The 19,618-nt window shown below is 37.7% G+C and overlaps 2 protein-coding genes across 3 annotated transcripts in view; both read right to left on the bottom strand.

The window, feature by feature from the left end:
• Nucleotides 1–19,618, bottom strand: part of LOC113039050 (zinc finger protein 501-like) — an 847,435-nt gene that overhangs the window by 182,854 nt on the left and 644,963 nt on the right. The gene's annotated exons all lie outside the window — the stretch shown is intronic.
• LOC113041527 (microfibril-associated glycoprotein 4-like) lies at nucleotides 8,956–10,138 on the bottom strand. Its single transcript, XM_026200158.1, has 5 exons — nucleotides 10,050–10,138; nucleotides 9,755–9,964; nucleotides 9,578–9,674; nucleotides 9,317–9,484; nucleotides 8,956–9,237 (listed from the first exon to the last, which is right to left on the bottom strand). Exons 2-5 carry the CDS (start codon nucleotides 9,962–9,964, stop codon nucleotides 8,984–8,986), a joined length of 729 nt encoding a protein of 242 aa, XP_026055943.1. The 5' UTR covers nucleotides 10,050–10,138; the 3' UTR covers nucleotides 8,956–8,983.

Genomic DNA, 19,618 nt, shown 5'->3' with positions numbered 1-19,618 from the left:
TGAGTGAGGGCTCCTCCTGGTGATGGACAGCAGGCTTCACATGCAGAGTCAGCGTGTGTGTGTGTGTGTGTGTGTGTGTGTGTGTGTGTGTGTGTGTGTGTGTGTGTGTCCATGAACAGTTACCTTATACAATGAACAGTCACTGTTTGAAATCTAAAAACCTTCATATTACACACCCAGAGGTCCTTTGTCAGTAACACTAAAGTGAAACAGCTTTCATTAATAAATAATTAACAGACATTATATAATATTTAATGAGTCAATAGTAAAGAAATATTGAAAGAGTTAAAAACGTGAGATAGTGTGTTTGTTAATGTTTGCTAATAAACTTATTAAACATTAGATAATGTTCAAACAAATCATTATAAATTACAAAGATTGAGCACGTACTGAAAATCTACAAATTATTTTAACATATGTTATAAAATGGGTAAAAGCTTGTTTTAATGCTAGTATTGAGGTGTGATACGGGTAGGTTAGGCACAGGTTTGGTGGTTTAAGTGTTAGTTAAGGGATCAGCTGTGTACAAGTGGTTAATTTATAAGCGAATAGAGTTCAATCTGTTTATATGACATTATTTTATAAATAAACAAGTGTTTTCTTTTAAGAATGATAATATATTTTAATGATAGACTAAAGAGTAATAAACTAATGTGAGTGTTGAGGCAATAAAAACATTTTCTGTACCAAAATTAAAATCTGTTATAACTTTAACAAGGATTTAGCTAAACTTAACCAGCCACCCTTCACACAAACCTTGTTATATTAGCTGACAGCCCAATGGCCATTAAGATCCTAAATGATTGGTAATAATTATTAATAGTTTCCACTTTATATTGGATACTGCAAAAACATGAACATAATTAATGGAATGTTTGTTAAGATGTGTGAATAGAGGTCTCCACAACAAACATAGACCAACACATGATTATCATATGAACTGAAAGTTATTATAAAGTGTTACCTAAAGAAGAACCATTTATAAACAGTCAAAGGTTTAGGAGAGATATATTCCTACATAATTCATGCAGTTACACAGTTAGTAGAGAAGAGATAACCCTTTGACATTCATTGGTTGTTTTATAATTTATTTTTAAGAACTTTAATGGTTATTCCAGAGTTTAGGCACTAAATAGGAAAAGGTGTGTCAATAATGCACAATGCACAATAAGTACAAATGTATTGCTCGGTGGTTGATTTTTCTAAGCTCAGGAGACATAGTTGTGATTCTCATATATCTCTCATGTTAGTATCAATAGCGACTCAGATTTTTCTGCTAAATTAGGAGAAATAGAAGAATAGACATGAGACTTTCAAAACTCCATTATAAAATGTTTTATTGCTCAGAGGTTGCCCTTTCTTCCGTCTTTACAAAAAATTTGTTCAATTTTAAATTGATCTTCAAATCCCCATCGTATATGCAGAACCTTTGCCAAACACACTAAAATGATTAAAAAAGTGAAACTTATTATTTTATTAAGAAATATTACACTCATGAAAACGTGCTTCATGGTTGTTGCATAACATTCTGTTTTTCCATTGTTTGTGCAACATCAACAAGTCTGTCTTGTAAGCCCCATTTTGCATGCATGTAAATATAAGTCATGGATTTCTTACACAGAACTGTGCAGTTTCTAAACATAGGGCACATCACTTGTTCTTGAAAATAATCATGAAAAAGATGCCTTTAAAACTGGCTTACCGATGTCTTAATGCATGATCATGGTTTATTCCTTATGATCAAATCCATGACTTAATTAAGAAATTTCTAAGTTCATGACGAGACATTTAACTAGGTGCACACTTTCTAAAGCTGTTAAGATCTTTGCTTTCAAGGAGAAAGTTTTTGCAGTTTTTCTCTAGGAGACAAATGTGAGAAGAAGGAGACACCAGCTAAAGTCTTCATTTGATGTTCACCTCATTTATGTCTAGCAGAAACATTTAAAATCTGGGTGAACATTAAACAAAACCTAAAAAAATCTCAAACTCAAACCCTCTAGCATCACAAATGGGTCAAATAAGCACAGATGTTTACGCTGAAGTTAATAACTTATATAAATAACTCTGTGTTAAGGCATAGAAGATATATTTCGATTCTGGAGCTCATGCTGAGTCGAATGCATACCAAAATGCATTTCACAAATGCAAAACACTGTTATACAAGTGATCACTGAAAGTTTACGAAGGTTTACATTTACAAATTGCTTGTTCAATGTGCAAATTGTCACCTCAGATTTGTATTTAAAGACTCTTCTGGCTGGTCACATTTCATCAGTGTGTCTGTCCCTCGTTCTCTTAAGCCAATCAGCTTTGAGCCTCACATTCGACCAATCATAACCCGCTGTGGGCGTATGAAGCACGTGCCTCTCTGGGTGTACAACCTCGACAGAGACTGCAGAACAAGTCATGGTTTAGCAGAGGTACGTGCAGCTGATTGTTTCATTTCATTCAAATTTTTTAAGCACTTACTTGAGTTTAAGTATTTAAAACCTTCATTTAGCCACACTCGCCAAAGGGATAGTTCACCCCAAAATTAACATTACCCCATGATTTACTCATTCTCAAGCCATCTTAGGTGTATATAACTTTCCTTTCTGAAGAATACAATCAGAGTTATATTAAACAGGCTAATTGTCCAGGCTATTCAATGCTTTATAATGGGAGTGGATGTTAGCCCAACATTTGAAGTCCAAGAAATTGCACCCATCCATTTTAAAATATGTCCACACGACTCCAGTGGGTTAATAAAGGCCTTCTGAAGCAAAGTGATTAATTAGTGTAAGAAAAATACCCATATTTATAACTTTGTAAACCTTAATCTTTAGCTTCTGCTAACTGTCGTATGTGTGTTCATGATAGACTAGCATCCAGCGGATGATGTGGGATGCAGGGTTAGCATAAGCTACAGTTACAGTATTTTCAGTTTTGCAGACGTTCATTCACATGGGTATCTGTGCCACATAAACACTGGTTGCATTGTGTATCAATCATTTTATAGACTCTCTCCTAGTTTCTATATAGAGAAAAATGACCCAGTTCAAGTCTAAACAATTCTGATCATAAACAAATAAATGTTTGTAATCTGACAAACATAAAGATATTGATAATGAACTTTGAGCTTGTGGGAAACAAACTAGTGTGCAATAAAACACTTGAACAATAAACACATACCATTGGTGACACAGTTAACTTGCAAAGGTCTGCACCACTCCCTTTCCTCATCTCTATATGACCTGAAGTTCCCTTATGATTATTTGCCGCATGTGTAACATTCTGTCAATGACAGTGATTTGATATCACATGCTTGTTTTGATTCTGTCAGAGATTAGATTTTTGCATGAGCCGAATAAATGATCAAACACGCATCTGAATTCAGCAAAGTGCTTTTCTCCTGCCCCATGTTCATTCTCTATAATTGCTGCATTTTTGCATTTTGGATGATTCCTGAATGTGAAAACAGCAACAGGACTTTTCCAAGATTGCCTCAAATGGACTTTGACTCACAGACGCAGAGGAGATTGAAAATCAGATATTTGAAGGAATGTAATTAAAGACTGAATAACACAAGCAAAGAGTTACTGCTGTATTCATTTACCTTACAGATAGTCTGGAAGTTTATTTAAAAAAATGTTTGGAACAAAAACAGATCTCTGATTGAGAAGATGACAGTGAGTTCATTGAGTTAAGAGTGCAACTAATGGAAACACTAGTCACTGTTATGGTGACACACATTAGAGTTAAACCTCTGTTAATTCTCAATAAAAACTTTTGTAGATGTCTAACAGAAATAAAGTCAGTCTGGTTAGTAATAAGTGAAGCTGGTAACGCTGTTTGTGGAGTTGTTTAATCCTCCTCTAGTGAGATCTCCAGAGATTTAATGTCCTCTTTTATCTACAATTGATTTCATCTAAGGTTGTGGCTGAAGTCAGTTGTAGATCTTGTGTTTCTGCTCATCCCTTTTTCTGTTCTCTTCTTTCCTTCAGTGATTCTGCTTGTTAACAGGCTTATTAAGGCTGATATTACTTCATATTTAATATATACACAGATTTTGTGGCTCAGACAAGGTCCAGTTCTGGTTAATTTCTTTACTCTTGGTTGACATGTGGCATTGCTATGGCCTGCTTGTGGCTCAAATCTGGCAAACAGGAGCAGTCCGCCCAAGTCCCATGATTCCACGCTGCATGTGGGCCAGATCATCTTTCCACGGGTGCCAGATGTGGGCCGGATCTGGGCCGACACAATGTTGCTATGTGGGTATAAACCCATCACAGGTGATTCAGAGGAGAATGGATGGCAGTGTGAATTTCTATCGGCCGTTTAATCAGTACAAGACAGGATATGGGAATGTGGAGGGAGAATACTGGCTGGGTAAGATCTCACAGTGGATCTGGAGGACTTCACCTGAAGGAAAGGTTTTGGTTTGTTCTGTGGGTTGTGAATTTGCTGGATATCAGCTGCATGTCTCAGGATTCACTGATGGAGGAGCAGGTAGGACACTATAATTTATACTCATAAAAACTCATTTACGTTGAGTTACTGTCCTCAGTAAAGCTCTTCTTCTCTGCAGGAGACTCTTTATCTGGTCATAACAGACAGAAGTTCTCCACCTTTGACAATGACCAAGATTCCTATGAAAAGAACTGTGCCAAGCAGTATCTCGGGGGATTTTGGTACAAAGACTGCCTCAGTACAAACCCCAATGGAGTGTATTTATGGGGAGAAGATCCCACCTATCATGCCATTGGGGTTGTTTGGTCTACGTGGAAGAATTACGCAGTCAGTATGAAATCCATCAGCATGAAGATCAAACATGTTACTCAGAAACAATACAGTGTAAATTAAGAGGAAACTTTTCCTGATTATTCAAGAGCTTAACAACATTTCCCCTCTTTGCTGTGTAACTGAGTGAACATTTGTTGAATATTTCTCATCTATATGTAAAGCTGCTTGTGTAGCACATTAAAACCAACTGAATCCATATTTAGATGATTTGTCACGCCATAAATCTTCGATAAACTCATACTTCAAAAGAATTATTCGGTTGCACATTATTTTACAGTATGTTTACTAACATGTAATTATAGTGTACTTACAGTGTATTTATCTAAGACAGTTCTTGTAACACAAGGTAACTACATGGGGTAGGGTTAGGTTTAGGGATAGGTTCAGGGTTAGTACTTAGTTATTACATAGTTATTGTAATTACTATAATAAGTACATAGCATGTACATAAGGAACAGGACTGTACAATAAAGTGCTATTCTTTAAATTCTTGATCTAGACTTTGAGTAGACTAGAATTATGTCTGAACCGTGAACTGTATTTGTACATGTGCACTGTAAGGGGTAAGTTGGAGTGTTCAGTGCTCCTGAGTCAGTTTTCTCTTCAGTTCTCTTCAGTGGGATCAGATATAAGAGACATGAACTGAAAACATGACACTGCTGCTGTTTTCTGTTTCAGTCTGAGATGATGATGAATGGCCCGAAGAGAAAGACACACAATTACAGTGGATGTGTAAATCTCACTCTCCATGGGCAGAAATATGTGGACCAATACTACAAGCAGTTTGGCATTCTTGTCATTTTTGATTCAAGAAAACATTGTTCACCGTGATGTGCCAGTTTTAATAATTTAAGAATGTCCAGCTTCAGCCAGTATACTGCACAATTTATATTTTTTGGTTAATCATAGTATGTATCATAACATACATAGGCCTACTATACAAACAGGATATCACCAGCTCCATGCTTTACTGCAGGAATGCTGTTATCTGGATGCTGAGCTGTCTTGGATTTCTTTCAGACATATCATTTGCTGTTGAGACCAAATAAATTAGTTTTATTCTCATCTGCCTCAGAATCCTCAAGGTGTGTTTTTGCAAAGCTCAGTCTGACTGCATGTGGCCTTTCTTGAGGAGTGGCTTTTTTCTTCAGCCCTCCAATACAAGCCACATTTGTGGGGGATTTGTGATAATGTAAAAAAAAAATGTGTCCGTCTACATTTCAGGCTGCAAAGCAACAAAATGTGATTATTTTTAAGGGAGCTGATTCTTTTCTATTTCCACTGTATACAGGTTCTGTCACGGAACAGAGAGAGAGAGAACCCAGGAGGCGAATGGCAGGTTAATCCTTTTTTAATAGAAATAAGGCAAAGCCGCAACGGCCGATAAACAAAGGCAGAGTACAGGGATAATTCCTGGTCAATACAATAGAGCCTAAGTGGCTGGTCTGAGAGGCCTGTGATCAGCGAGACAGGGTACAGGTGAGGCTGCGGACCCCTCGTTACTCCTCACGGCAGATAAATGGGCGGAGAAAAAGACAGGTAACAAACAGTCCATACAAGACTCTCCTAACAACTCGACAAGATTTAGACAGGACAGGACTAATGGTCTGTAGGAAAAGCACAAAAAGCGTCAGAAACATCCAAAGAGGTTAGTAATAATCCAACAGGGATTGGAGAGAGACAGAGCTAGAAATAGAGAGCCTAATGATAGGAGATAGAGACCAGGTGAGCGGAGGAGAATGAGGAACAGCTGAAGATGATGAGAGTAGAGATAAGTGAGCGCAAAGAAAAATAAAGAACCAGCAGATGGAGACAAAGATAGAAAAGGGAAAGAACTGGGATCATGACAGGTGCATCTCAATAAATTCGAATGTCTTGGAAAAGTTAATTTATTTCAGTAATTCAACTCAAATTGTGAAACTTGTGTATTAAATAAATTCAATGCACACAGACTGAAGAAGTTTTGTTTCTTTTAATTGTGATGATTTTGGCTCACATTTAACACAAACCCACCAATTCATTATCTCAACAAATTAGAATACTTCATAAGACCAAAAAAAAAAAAAAAAAACATATTTAGTGAATTGTTGGTTTTCTGGAAAGTATGTTCATTTACTGTATATGTACTCAATACTTGGTAGGGGCTCCTTTTGCTTTAATTACTGACTCAGTTCAGCGTGGTGTGGAGGTGATCAGTTTGTGGCTCTGCTGAGGTGGTCTGAAGCACAGGTTTCTTTGACAGTGGCCTTCAGCTCATCTGCATTGTTTGGTCTCTTGTTTCTCGTCTTCCTAATGACAATACCCCATAGATTCTCTCTGGGGTTCAGGTCTGGTGAGTTTGCTGTCTAATCAATCACACCAACACCATGGTCATTTAACCAACTTTTGGTGCTTTTAGCAGTGTGAGCAGGTGCCAAATCCTGCTGGAAAATGAAATCAGCATCCCCAAAAAGCTGGTCAGCAGAAGGAAGCTTGAAGTGCTCTAAAATTTCTTTGATAAACGGGTGCATTGACTTTGGTTTTCCAAAAAAACACAATGGACCAACACCAGCAGATGACATTGCTCCCCAAATCATCACAGACTGTGGAAACTTAACACTGGACTTCAAGCAACTTGGGCTATGAGCTTCTCCACCCTTGCTCCAGATTCTAGGACCTTGGTTTACAAATGAAACACAAAACTTGATCTCATCTGAAAAGTGGACTTTGTTCCACTGAGCAACAGTCCAGTTCTTCTTCTCCTTAGTCCAGGTAAGATGATTCTGATGTTGTGTGTAGTTAAGCAAAACTCTTGACACGTCTGTGTGTGGTGCTCTTGATGCCTTGACCCAGCCTCAGTCCATTCCTTGTGAAGTTCACTCAAATTCTTGAATTGATTTTGCTTGACAAACCTCATAAGGCTGTGGTTCTCTCGGTTGGTTGTGCATCTTTTTCTTCCACACTTTTTCCTTCCACTCAACTTTCTGTTAACATGCTTGGATACAGCACTCTGTGAACAGCCAGCTTCTTTGGTAATGAATGTTTATGGCTTACCCTCCTTGTGAAGGGTGTCGATGATTGTCTTCTGGTCAGATCAGCATTCTTCATCATGATTGTGTAGCCAAGTGAACCAAACTGAGAGACCATCCTGAAGGCTCAGGAAACCTTTGCAGGTGTTTTGAGTTGATTAGCTGATTGGCATGTCACCATATTCTGATTTGTTGAGAGAATTCGTGGGGTTTTGTTAAATCGGAGCCAAAATCATCAAATTAATAGAACCAAAGACTTAAACTACTTAAACTACATTCTTTCATCAACTTTTCAATGACATTCTAATTTATTGAGATGCACCTGTATACACAAACGCATGCATATGGTATCCACAGTATGGCACCACAGCTGGTCTTAAAATATGACCTGGTTGTGCTAGTGTTGTGTCAGAAGTGCATTCACTATATATAGGTTTTTACCTTCGATGATTAAATTGAATGATTTTTGTAAAATATGAACAGTGCTGTAAATTTAACTCCTTTGAATCCAATGTCTCTTCCAAACACAGAGATAAGATGCAGTTTATCTTTGTGGTAGGCCTAAAAAGCTGATTCATCACTGTATATATGCAACGTTTGAGTAACTCAGCATCCAAACTCTCCTGTCTTGCTTCAATTCATAATTCAAAAGCATATAAATAAGCCTATAATACTAATGCTGTGAGATAGTGCTTCAGTCAGTGAAACACTCAGTAAGTAAATTTTAATAATTGTATGTATTATTACATGATGCATTATCCCATGGAATACAACTTGAGTTACTATCAGAATGTAATATGCATTTTAGTTTGATCTGTGTGTGTAATGTCTAAGAGTGGTTAATAAGAGCATTTTTAATGCTCCTTTTATTATTGTTTCGACAGCAGCTGTGGTCTCACTGAATTCCTCATTTAGTGTTTCTGGTGTCTGTTGTGGAGATAAACACATCTGTCATAATGATTTCAGTGCAGGAGTTTATTCTAATTGTATTAATTGCTGATTCATTTCAGTTACAAATGAAAAAAAAAAACAAAGAACAAAAATAAAGAAGATCTATTCATAAACAGTCATAAGATCATGAGTCATGTTACTAAATGATCTACTAAATTACACAGTTATTAGAAAACAGGAAAAAAAATTAAACTTTAAATTGATTGTTTTGTTGTTTATTTCTGAAAAGAACTACAGTGTTTCTAAGACACACGTTTGATCTTCATGCTGATGGATTTCATACCGACATTAAAACCCTTCCATGTTTTCCAAACATTTCCAATGTCATCAAGGATGTCATCTTCACCCCATAAATATATACCATTGGGGTTTGTACCATAACAGTCTTTGTACCAAAATCCCCCGAGATGCTTTTTGGCACAGTTATCTCCAGAGACATCTTGGTCTTTGTCAAAGGTGGAGAACTTCTGTCCGTTATGGAAAGATAAAGAGTCTCCTGAAGAGAAGAAGAGCATCACTGAAGACAGTAACTCAATAGAAATGGGTTTTAATGAGTATAAATGAAAGTGTCCTACCTGCTCCTCCATCCTTGAAACCTGAAACTTGTAGTTTATATCCATCAGCTTCAGCATCCACAGAGAAGGACGAGTACAGAGCAAAAGCTTTATTTCCATGAAAGTCCTCCAGATCCACTCTCAGCATGTACTGGTTCATACGTGTCAGCTGGTACATGTTCTCCAGCCCTGATCATACACACACACACACACACACAGGAAGAACACGTTCAACCAAACACTGGACACACACACACACACACACACACTGTGAGATCTTACCCAGCCAGTATTCTCCCTCCACATTCCCAAATCCTCTCTTGTACGGATCCCCCAGCTGATAGAAATTCACAGTGCCGTCCATTCTCCTCTGAAACACCTGTGATGGGTTTATATAGAATATATGATTCATAATGAATGTGCTGAAGTGTGTTTGATGATCTAGAGTCACATTCATACCGTCCATGCTCCGTTGTCTTCAGCTTTCCCACCGGAGATCATCTCACAGTAAACTGAGACGGGAATGTCTCCTGCTGGATAGATGGAGTAAATCCCACTGACTGTTTGTCCTGAGTTATAAATGTCAGAACAGTCGGCTGGAATGTTTATATTCTGAGTGCATCCTCTCATAAGAACAGCAGAGAGAAGAGCTGCTAAAAACACCAACATCTACAGAGACAGAGAGAAAGAGATGAACCTCACACTGAAAGACATCTAAAACCACCAGCAGTTATGTAGTTATTGAAGAACTTACTTCCAACACCTTAGTCTCTATTCAGATGATGTCAGCAGAGACATTTTTTTATCTGTGTTGTAAATGCACAATAATGCAGTAACCCCCTATGTGTGATCTTCAGTCTGACACAAACACTCTTTGTATGTCAGATTCTCAGACTCCTCCTCTGTGTTACAGAGGAAATTTACATTACAAATTAAATGCAAGTTAGACCTGCAGTCACCAGCTGTATTTGTCGGGCTTGCAGTGCTTTGGCCCCAACTGCTGCTTTTCAGCTGTATTCTTATTATTATTCTTGAAAGGAAGTCTGTGGCAGTTCATAGAACCATTTGGTTGAAATATTTGAAAATTGGCACATAGATGAACATTAATCATAGTCAAATTTGAGTCTTTACCTACAATCCTCTAGCGCCGCCAGTGGGTCAAATATGCACTGATGTATACAACTAATAACTTTTGAATGTTAATGCATAAAAACTAAATTTTTCCTTAGATTCTGGAGATCCTGTTCAATGCATACTATAGGTGAGTCTCAATCAGGTCCATAGCTCATGAATGAACATAAACTTTACATGTATACACTGTACATGTTTGGGCACTGGTAAGGAGCCTCGCTCACTACACACTGTGGCAGTTTGTAGATTGAATCGCTGACACGAGAGAATAGTGAGTGAGTGAGTGAAGTGACATTCAGCCAAGTATGGTGACCCATACTCAGAATTTGTGCTCTGCATTTAACCCATCCGAAATGCTCACACACAGAGCAGTGAACACACACACACACACTGTGAGCACACACCCGGAGCAGTGGGCAGCCATTTATGCTGTGGCGCCCAGGGAGCAGTTGGGGGTTCGATGCCTTGCTCAAGGGCACCTAAGTCGTGGTATTGAAGGTGGAGAGAGAGCTGTTCATGCACTACCCCCACCCACAATTCCATCCAGCCAGAGACTAGAACTCACAACCCTTCGATTGGGAGTCCAACCCTCTAACCATTAGGCCACGACTTCCCTAAATAGTTTAGTCAAGCCATTAATGGCGACACCCAACACAACAATAAGAAGAAGCACCTAGCCTAGGCCAGCTGGGTCACAAACAACGTCCAGAGTCACCTCATGATCCATGTCATACTTCATACTAGTGCCACCCATTTTCCCTTCAGAACATACCCCCTTCTCTGGCATCTGTGGACATTTGAAACAGACAAAAAAAAAGAGAAAAAAAAGAATGACGTGTGACAATACAAGATAAGTCAATGAAACCATCTGTGAGAGCAGAACCATAGATCCTTTGGATCCTTTCAGAACACCAATGCAAAGCTTCATCAAAACTTTCTCAAAGCAAAGCAAGGATATGGTTAAAGAAAGCCCATCTTGTACAGCTCATAATATTTTAAACTGACCACCGAGGAGCCTGCACCGGAACAGCTTAGAGGAATGCCAATTCATAGCACAGGATCTCAACCGAACCTGATGGGGACAGGCTTGTGCACTGTCATCAGAGCCGGGGGATGAAGCGGGTGTCGCTATCACCAGGAGGATGTCAGGGTCACTCGGAGGTGCAACCAGTGGCACATCACACTCCTCTCCACCCTCAGATGCTGCACCATCATCACAATGACCTATGACACATGGGAAAGTGTCAACTTTATAACAATCTCTTAAGTGAACCCTGTAAGAAGTATGCCGCAACTGGGAACCTGTAAACTTATGGATGTTGCACCACACCCAGCCTGAACTAATCATAGCTATTTGCCTCGAGCTCGTGACTTGTTATGGCCGCTATACAAATACACAAATTATTCAGGGCAAACTCAGGGGAGCTTTAGCTTTAACACTGTGGAGGTGGTTAGTCAGTCATATTTTTAGCATCGCCAACCTCAATGGCCAGCCTGTATTGGGCAAGCACTGTGTCCTTAGCCAGTTCTCAAAAACCTGGTGCTGGGTCAGTTCTAACTATAGCAAAGGAACCATCAAGTGGACAAAGGCCAATACACAAGCATACAACACCATCCCTCAACATCTCCTTCCACCCATCATCAATTAAAAAAACAGCTGTAAAGGATGTAACACACTCAGGAACAACTAAAATGAGCTGGCACTCACATTTAAACTCATCAGCTGCAAAAGTAGACCTGAGCAGACCGTGAACTAAAGACCTCATCAAATTCCATGTGGACCTCCCAAAATGTATCTCCAATGTCCGCCATCATAATGCTATTGAGGTCTAATGAGATGAAGGCTTTGTCTGGAAGGGGCAAGAAAGGACACTTATTGAGGAAGAGATTGTCCAGTCTGCGAGCCTATTTAGAGAGTGGGCAGGACTTCCTAGATCGACCCAGTGAAGCAAGCTCATGTCTTGCAGGGTTAGATATGGCTAAACGCATAGCTCTGGCATCCTCTGATAACTAATCAAGTAGGATCTGCGATACCTCTGGTTTGATGGATGCCTGAGCTTTTGGCCCGACGGTGGAAACATATTGCTATTTTGGCCTCGGCGCTGCAAGCCCAAGGCTATTAGCCATGCCCGGCCTGTTTAAAGCACTGGCTCGCACTTCGGATTAAGTTTAACAGCAGCAAAGTCAATGAAATGTGCACCAGTGTCCAAAAAAGGTCTAGTAGTCTGCCATACATACTTTATTAGGTACACCTTACTAGTGCCAGTTTGGACTCCCTTTTTCAGAACTGCCTTAATTATTTGTGACGTAGATTCAACAAGGTGTTGAAAACATTCCTCAAATATTTTGATCCATATTGATATGATAACATTTGTCGGGCTGCACATCCATGATATCAGAGTGTGTTAAAAATGTAAAAGATTGGAAGACCAATAATTTTATCTTAATTAAATTCAGATAAGACAGAGATATTAATTATTGGACTAAAAAACACTACACAGAATCTAGTAGACTACAGTTTGCAACTAGACGGATGTACTGTTACTTCCTCTACAGTCAGAAATCTGGGTGTTATATTAGACAGCAACTTGTCTTTTGAAAATCATATTTCCCATGTTACAAAAACTTAATTCTTCCATCTTAGAAACATTGCCAAGCTACGAAACATGTTATCTGTTTCTGATGCAGAAAAGCTAGTTCATGCATTCATGACCTCTAGACTGGACTATTGTAATGCACTTCTAGGTGGTTGTCCTGCTTCGTCAATAAACAAGCTACAGGTAGTCCAAAATGCAGCAGCTAGGGTCCTTACGAGGTCAAGAAAATATGATCATATTACCCCAATTTTACAGTCTCTGCACTGGCTACCTATTAAGTTCCGTATCAGTTACAAATTATCATTTCTTACCTATAAGGCCCTAAATGGTTTAGCTCCAGCGTACCTAACTAGCCTTCTACCACGTTACAACCCATCACGCACCCTAAGGTCACAAAACGCTGGACTTTTGGTGGTTCCTAGGATAGCAAAGTCCACTAAAGGAGGTAGAGCTTTCTCACATTTGGCTCCCAAACTCTGGAATAGCCTTCCTGATAATGTTCGGGGTTCAGACAAACTCTTTTTAAATCTAGATTAAAAACACATTTCGCCAAGCATTCAAATAATGTATCTCTTAAATTGTGAGTGTAGTTGCATCTGATCAAATGTGCATTTTTATTATTTACACAGCAAAATCCCCAGTGTTAATATACCACTCTGAGTGTAGACATATATAAACTCTGAAGCAGTGTTAAAAGTAAAACACTGAAGCAGAGTTGAAGTTAATGTCATAATTAAGAAGTTAATTGAGTTATGATTGAGCATTATTGAAGACACCTGATGTTAACAAGCAGAATCACCAAACGAGAAAATCACAATTTGTGTATCACCATTATAGTGGTCAGTGTTTGCTTTAGTTGTGATCTTGAAACTTCAGTTATTTGCTTTAGATTTTGTGTGTCTGTGGTAACGTAAGTTATAACATACATACAGACCAGAACTAAGCCAATCATTTGATATTGAAAATTGGGTTGAACTAATTTTCATGGAGTGACCTGAATGCCTGAGTTCTGGTTTCTTTACTGTGTTCTTAAATTAGGTGGATAAAAAAGAGATCCAGCATTTTTACTATGAGATGTTTTTAAAAGTTAGTTCTACATAAAGAAAGAGTTCTTTAGTTTAGACACAGAGACATAAAGGATCAGTGTGAGCATCACAACAACGGTGACCGTCAAAAAAGCATGTTGTAGCCAATAATAACTCATCCATGGCTCCCATCATGCATTGCGGCATGAATAAATTATGTGCTGAACGGTCTTTTTAACTTTTTATTCTAACTATATTTTATTTTTGCTGTTTTTATGTGAATTTGTAGTATCTAGTTTTGTGATGTTCAGAGTAGATCTGTTTATCTGAATATGCTGTTTGTCACCATTGTTGAGATTCATACGCTGATTCTTGTTATCTGTGTGTGCATAAAATAAAGGCACTTTAATAAATAAAAAAATCTGAATTGCAGAATAACAAGAGATCCCTACAAAATGTATAGAAAATACAGACTCTTTCATTGTGGAATCAACGCTGTTATAATAAATAATGATCAATAAGAAGAAACGAGACTTTAAATGAGTTCAGTGATTAACGTCAAGCAATAACTACATTAAAACATAATCATCATCACTAGATGATTTTTGCTCTTGGCTTGACACACAAATTTGAAATTTAAGAAGTTACAAGCCAAGATCCCAACTAAAGCAAACACTGACCACTATAATGGTGACACACAAATTGTGATTTTCTCGTTTGGTGAGTCTGCTTGTTAACATCAGGTGTCTTCAATAATGGTCAATCATAACTCAATTAACTTCTTAATTATCTCATTAACTTCAACTCTGCTTCAGTGTTACTTTTAACACTGCTTCAGTGTTTATATGAGTCCACACTCAGAATGTTAAATTAACACTGGGGATTTTGCTGTGTAGCTTGGGTTAAACTGATTTTACTTTGTTGGATCAGCAGCTATGCTAATGTTGTTTCTATTTTGTTTCTATGTTTTACATAACTAGGATTTACACAAGCTCCAGTCTGGATCCAGAACACCTGAGAAGAGATGATGCTGACCCTCAGAGGACCTCAGATGATGCTAACCTTGAATCAACAAACAGAACTAACAAATATTGCTACAAGTGTGACTGCATCATATAATAATTGCTATTAATAATGTTCATCATCTGGCTGACTACGTCTTGTATTAATTTTTCTGAAAAATCCTGTCATATACGCACAAACTGACAGTCACCACTTATAAGCTAACCCTAACCCCTCACCATTACACCACCAGCTGCAGCCTAAACTGTTGAGACAATGCAGGATTGATCCATGCTTTCATGTTCTTTACGCCAAATTCTAACCCTACCATCTGAATGTTGCAGCAGAAATCGAGACTCATCAGACCACGCAACATATTTCTCATCTTCCATTATCAAAATTTGTTAAGCCTGTTTGAATTGTATCCTCTGTTTCCTGCTCTTAGCTGACAGGAGCGGCACCCAGTGTGGTCTTCTGCTACTGTAGCAGATTCAGGATTTTGGCTGCAGCCCATCTGTTTTAGGGTTTGATGTTCTGTGCATTCAGAGATGGTACCTACATACCTTGGTTGTAACAAGTGATTATTTTTTTTTAGTTACTGTTGTATTTCTATAATTTCAAACCAGTCTGCACATTCTTCTCTGACCTCTGACTTCAACCAGGCATTTTTTCCACACAACTGCCACTCACTGAATATTTTCTCTTTTTCAGACCATTTTCTGTAAACCCTAGAGATTGTTCTGCATGAAAATCCCAGTAATCAGCAGTTTTTGAAATACTCCGACCAGCCCGTCTTTCACCAACAACCATCCCACGTTCAAAGTCACTTGAATCCCCTTTCTTCCCCATTCTGATGCTTGTTTTGATCTTTACCAAATCTAGATCCCTGAATCCACTGAGTTGATGCCATGTGATTGTCTGATAAGCAATTTGTTTTACCAAACAATTGAACAGGTGTAGCGAATCAGCTCAAATAGGAAACATGTATAATCAATCATAACTAGTTATGATTGATTATAAATATTTAGATCCACTGTAAGTATTTACTTGACATCTCAATGTCAACTGTCTGTCAATTATAAGAACATTACTTTCCTGTTTAAGGAAAATAACTTTCTTACTGTACAATATTACTCCAATCGTGTAGCAAAAATCTGTATGATTAGGGAATCCAGTAGTGAACAAATAATGAACAACCTAAAGTGTGACACAAGTAAGACTTTATTAACCAAATAAACACTTAAACTAGTCTAACACACACACACACACACACACACATACAGTGGGCATAGGAAGAGGGGTTTAAGCTTAAGCAGTAAAGAGAACAGAAATAAAGAGAAATAAAGACATGAAGCTATGATACAGTTTGATAACATCAGTTGTAAAAAGACTAACAAACAATTAATAAGACTAAGTTTGATACTTGCATATCTTATCTGTCTGAAAGGGATTCCTGAGGCAATCTGTAGGCCTAAGTTGATCTTTGATGAAGTTAGTTGATGAAAAGGTCCGGCTTGAGTCAGAGGAGTTTGAAGTGGAAAGACTAGGCTGAAAGCCTGGCACAAGCTTAGGTTGGGTTCTTTTTTCTTTTTCCTTTTGGGTTCTTACATTTCTCAAGTGGTTATATCTAGAGGTAGATAGAATTAGGGTGGACTGTATAGGACAAGGGTACATTTGTCTGTTTCAAGGTGAATTTAGAGTGAAAACAACAACAGAACAGGTTTACTTTTTGACATTATTTTTAATGATAAAGTACATTATGATAAATATTTTATCATAACATACAGTAATATACATCTTGGGATTTTTTAGAGAAATTTCACCAAATTTTGTGCACTTACACTGATCAGCCACAACATTAACGCCACTCATAAATGAAAAGATCTTTGACAGAACCAAAATAGTGATGGTTAAATGACAGGTTTGAAGCCTCTCCAAAGTGGATTGTTGCCAGTATGCAATGGTTAGTACCTACCAAAACACGGTTTCATTTACTAGACACACATTTAATTTAGCCATTAAAAAGGAATCCTGAAAAATTGAAATAGAAAAAAAGGAGAATTAGGGGGGGAAATGGATTTCATACTGCCCTGTTATAGTTTTTATATTTTTTTGTAGGGGCTTTGGATGGTTGCACGGTTACACCTGTGCATAGCAGCATTTGCATTGCTGTTTCTCAAACAGCAGTGTGGTGCCGATAGTTTTGTAATGTGGTATTGTGCTCATCGGATTGCCTGATCAGCTGTGTAGCATTTAGAAGCTCTGCTAGTGTGCAATTGGACTATGCTTGCTTTATGTATTTCCCAGCATGCTTATTTCAACGTTAGACACTCAGAGGATCAGCCGGGCAGTGACCTGGCTCACCAAAAGTATTTAACCTTAAGAAGCGAAAATAAATAACAAATAAATCAATTCAGTTCATCAAACTTTAAATTACGGGACCCCAGAACACTGTGGTGACTGTTGACTGATCATCAGAGTCATTTGAGACTTCAAATTGAAATCATGTACAGCAGTTAAAGGAGTAGTTCAATTCCAGAATGAAAATCCTGTCTTCATTTACTCTCCCTCCACTTGTTCCAAACCTGTATGAGTTTTTTTCTTCTGTTGAACACAAAAGAAGATATTTTTAAAAAAACATGAACATTTGATGGGCATCATTGACTTCCCTAATTATTATTTTTTTCTACAATATAAGTTGAGGGGGCTAATCAATTTTGGGGATTTTTCAAAAATTTTGTGTTCATTAGAAGAAAGAAACTAATACAGGTTTGGAACAAGTGGAGGGAGAGTAAATGTTGACTTTCATTCTGTGAGTGAACTGCTCCTTTAAGTCTGAAATTCTTAGTCTGGGTAAAAGTTTACAAATTTCTTCTTGTGAATCCCTGGGAGTAACCATCACTTTGCTGCAATCTTAAAACAGAAGATGTGTGTCATGAATGCAAAAAAAAAAAAAAAAAAAAAACATATACAAGCAAGCACACAAAGTTTTGAATGTTTTACATTTGCAAATTGTTTGTTGAATGTGCATCTGCAAATCGTCATCTTGGATTTGTGTTTGTGTATTTTGAGACTTACCAGGGGGGTATTCCAGAAAGCAGGTTAAATAACATAATCTGTGAGTAGAGTAAATCTCCAGAATAGATCATGTTTCAGGGGCATTGTTGACCAGACTCCTGTTGACCAGACTCCAGTGGGCATAACAGATTGTAATACAATAATATATAAAATGGTAAAACTATATATATATATATATATATATATATATATATATATATATATATATATATATATATATATATATGTGTGTGTGTGTGTGTGTGTGTGTGTGTGTGTGTGTGTGTGTGTGCTGGTATTGCTAGATCTCAGTGCTGCGTTTGACACTGTCGATCATAACATACTACTAGAGAGACTGGAAAATTGGGTCGGGCTTTCTGGGATGGTACTCAAATGGTTCAGGTCATACTTAGAAGGGAGGGGCTATTATGTCTAGGAGAGCATAAGTCTAAGTGGACGTCCATGACATGTGGAGTCCCACAAGGCTCGATCCTAGCACCGCTCTTGTTTAGCCTGTATATGCTTCCACTAAGTCAAATAATGAGAAAGAACCAAATTGCCTATCACAGCTATGCTGATGATACCCAGATTTACCTAGCCTCATCTCCAAATGACTACAGCCCCATTGACTCCCTCTGGCAATGCATTGATGAAATTAATAGTTGGATGTGTCAGAACTTTCTTCAGTTAAACAAGGAAAAAACTGAAGTCCTTGCATTTGGAAACAAAGATGAAGTTCTCAAGGTGAATGCATACCTTGACTCTAAGGGTCAAACAACTAAAAATCAAGTCAGGAATCTTGGTGTGATTTTGGAGACAGACCTTCATTTCAGTAGTCATGTCAAAGCAGTAACTAAATCAGCATACTATCATTTAAAAAACATTGCAAGAATTAGATGTTTTGTTTCCAGTCAAGACTTGGAGAAACTTGTTCATGCCTTTATCACCAGCAGGGTGGACTATTGTAATGGGCTCCTCACTGGCCTTCCCAAAAAGACCATTAGACAGCTGCAGCTCATCCAGAACACATCTGTTTAGCTGTGCATTTATTGAATGAGCACTGTGCAATGTCCGAACTGTTTGCACTATATTTTCACTGTTTTTTTTTTATTTATGTAAAATAATGTTATAACTGTTTTAAACTCATTTTATGTAAATGTTTTAATCATTTTAAAAGTTTGAAAAATGCTTGTTTTATTTTTGTTATTATTTTTCTTCATGATTATTTTACTTTCTTTTATGTAAAGCACTTTGAATTACCATTGTGTATGAAATGTGCTATATAAATAAACTTGCCTTGCCTTGCCTTGCCTTGCCTTGCATTATGCATTATGCATTATCATCCACGCCTCTTCGCAAATGCCTTTTGTACACAAAAAGTGTCTCAGAAAATTTAAATCAATATGTTTTTTTTTCTGTAAATGAGTAAGTTGATTTTCACATAATTTTAAAGAAAAAACTCTAGACTTCAAGATCCAGTTCTCAAAAGTTTAGTGAACAAATGTTCTGTA

The sequence above is a fragment of the Carassius auratus genome, chromosome 1, assembly GCF_003368295.1.
Source record: "Carassius auratus strain Wakin chromosome 1, ASM336829v1, whole genome shotgun sequence".
Lineage (NCBI taxonomy): Eukaryota > Metazoa > Chordata > Actinopteri > Cypriniformes > Cyprinidae > Carassius > Carassius auratus.
The sequence above is the reverse complement of the archived record's forward strand: the minus strand, read 5'-3'. Positions and strand labels throughout refer to the sequence as shown.